This window comes from Cynoglossus semilaevis, chromosome 13 (assembly GCF_000523025.1).
Source record: "Cynoglossus semilaevis isolate Cse_v1.0 chromosome 13, Cse_v1.0, whole genome shotgun sequence".
Taxonomy (NCBI): domain Eukaryota; kingdom Metazoa; phylum Chordata; class Actinopteri; order Pleuronectiformes; family Cynoglossidae; genus Cynoglossus; species Cynoglossus semilaevis.
The window spans coordinates 2,202,042-2,203,177 of NC_024319.1; the positions used below are offsets into that span (position 1 = coordinate 2,202,042).

At 57.4% G+C, this 1,136-nt stretch overlaps 1 protein-coding gene across 2 annotated transcripts in view; it reads right to left on the bottom strand.

The window, feature by feature from the left end:
* kel (Kell metallo-endopeptidase (Kell blood group)) overlaps positions 1-1,136 on the bottom strand; it is an 8,286-nt gene that overhangs the window by 5,996 nt on the left and 1,154 nt on the right. The window contains exons 2-5 of one of the 2 annotated variants that reach the window (XM_025061708.1): positions 929-1,127; positions 606-845; positions 389-510; positions 126-284 (exon numbers count right to left, since the gene is read on the bottom strand). In XM_025061708.1, coding sequence (XP_024917476.1) covers positions 126-284; positions 389-510; positions 606-845; positions 929-1,127 — 720 coding nt within the window. The remainder of the gene's footprint in view (positions 1-125; positions 285-388; positions 511-605; positions 846-928; positions 1,128-1,136) is intronic. The other variant, XM_008322860.3, reaches the window with a different exon arrangement.

Genomic DNA, 1,136 nt, shown 5'->3' on the forward strand with positions numbered 1-1,136 from the left:
TGTTTTTTTTTGGAATAATAAAAGTTCATAATGTTATATAACGACACGAGGACGAGCGGCGACCACAGCTGACCGCGGCTGACCGCGGCTGACCGCGGCTCAGGACTGTCAAAATGTCCACTGGCCTGGATGTAACGTTTGCTCAAACCGTGGACGTCTTCTGGGTCAGTGTCCACGTAGACTCTGAAGAACGGAAAGGTGGCGTAGTCTCTCATCAACACGCCCAGGGTGGAGTTGAACTCAGGCCTGACCCACTGACCAGACACCGCCCAGCCACCCAACTGCTGACAGAGAGGAGGGGGGGGGGGGTAAAGAGTGCTGAGTAAGAACCTGTTTCCTGTCCTGCTGTCAGTCAGGAGCAGCAGTGAGGTCACAGTGAAGGTCGTACTTCCTGGATGAGGCTGAGGAAAGGTTCCACTCCGGCCGTCTCTACGGAGCCGGTGTCCAAACAGGAGGAGTAGAAGGTTCTGGTGTTCTGGAGAGCTGCACGGCTGTTCCTGTCGACGGACTCTGTCAAAAACACACCGTCCAGACGCTGAGCTGACACACACACACACACACACACACACACACACAGGAGAGTGTGTTCAACCCGTGGCTCCTACCTAAGATCTGCCTGAGGTTCTGCAGCAGGGAGCCCCTCCTGCCCCCGGCCCCTCCCCCTCTCGGTGCGTCCTCCAGTGTGGACCTCCCACTCCGGTTCTGTGGATGTCCTCTGTTGTCTGCCGTCACGTTGTTAGCTCCACAGGTAAACAGGAAGTAGTCACAGGGCTGAGCGAAGGGATCGACCGCCGCGGAGAGACGGGCCGAGGCCCAATCACAGGCCGCGGAGAGACATGGGGGGGCTGGAAGAATGAAGGACAGGGGATCGGATCAAAATGACCGTCTCTGAACCGGGAGCGTCTCCACGTCTGTTGACCAAACTCACCCGTTGTCCTGTTGGTGGCGCCCCAGTCTGGACGTCTGTAGACGCAGTAAACGCTTCCCACAACGGCGGCCAATAGGAACAGAGCTAAGACCAGGAGAGGTTTCCAATACTTGGTCCAAATGAGTTTTGTCCGACGCGGGGGCTCAGTGTGAAACTCTGACAGGTAGACTGGTGCACGGTCCAGGTCCTCAGAGAGATCCTGCGGGGG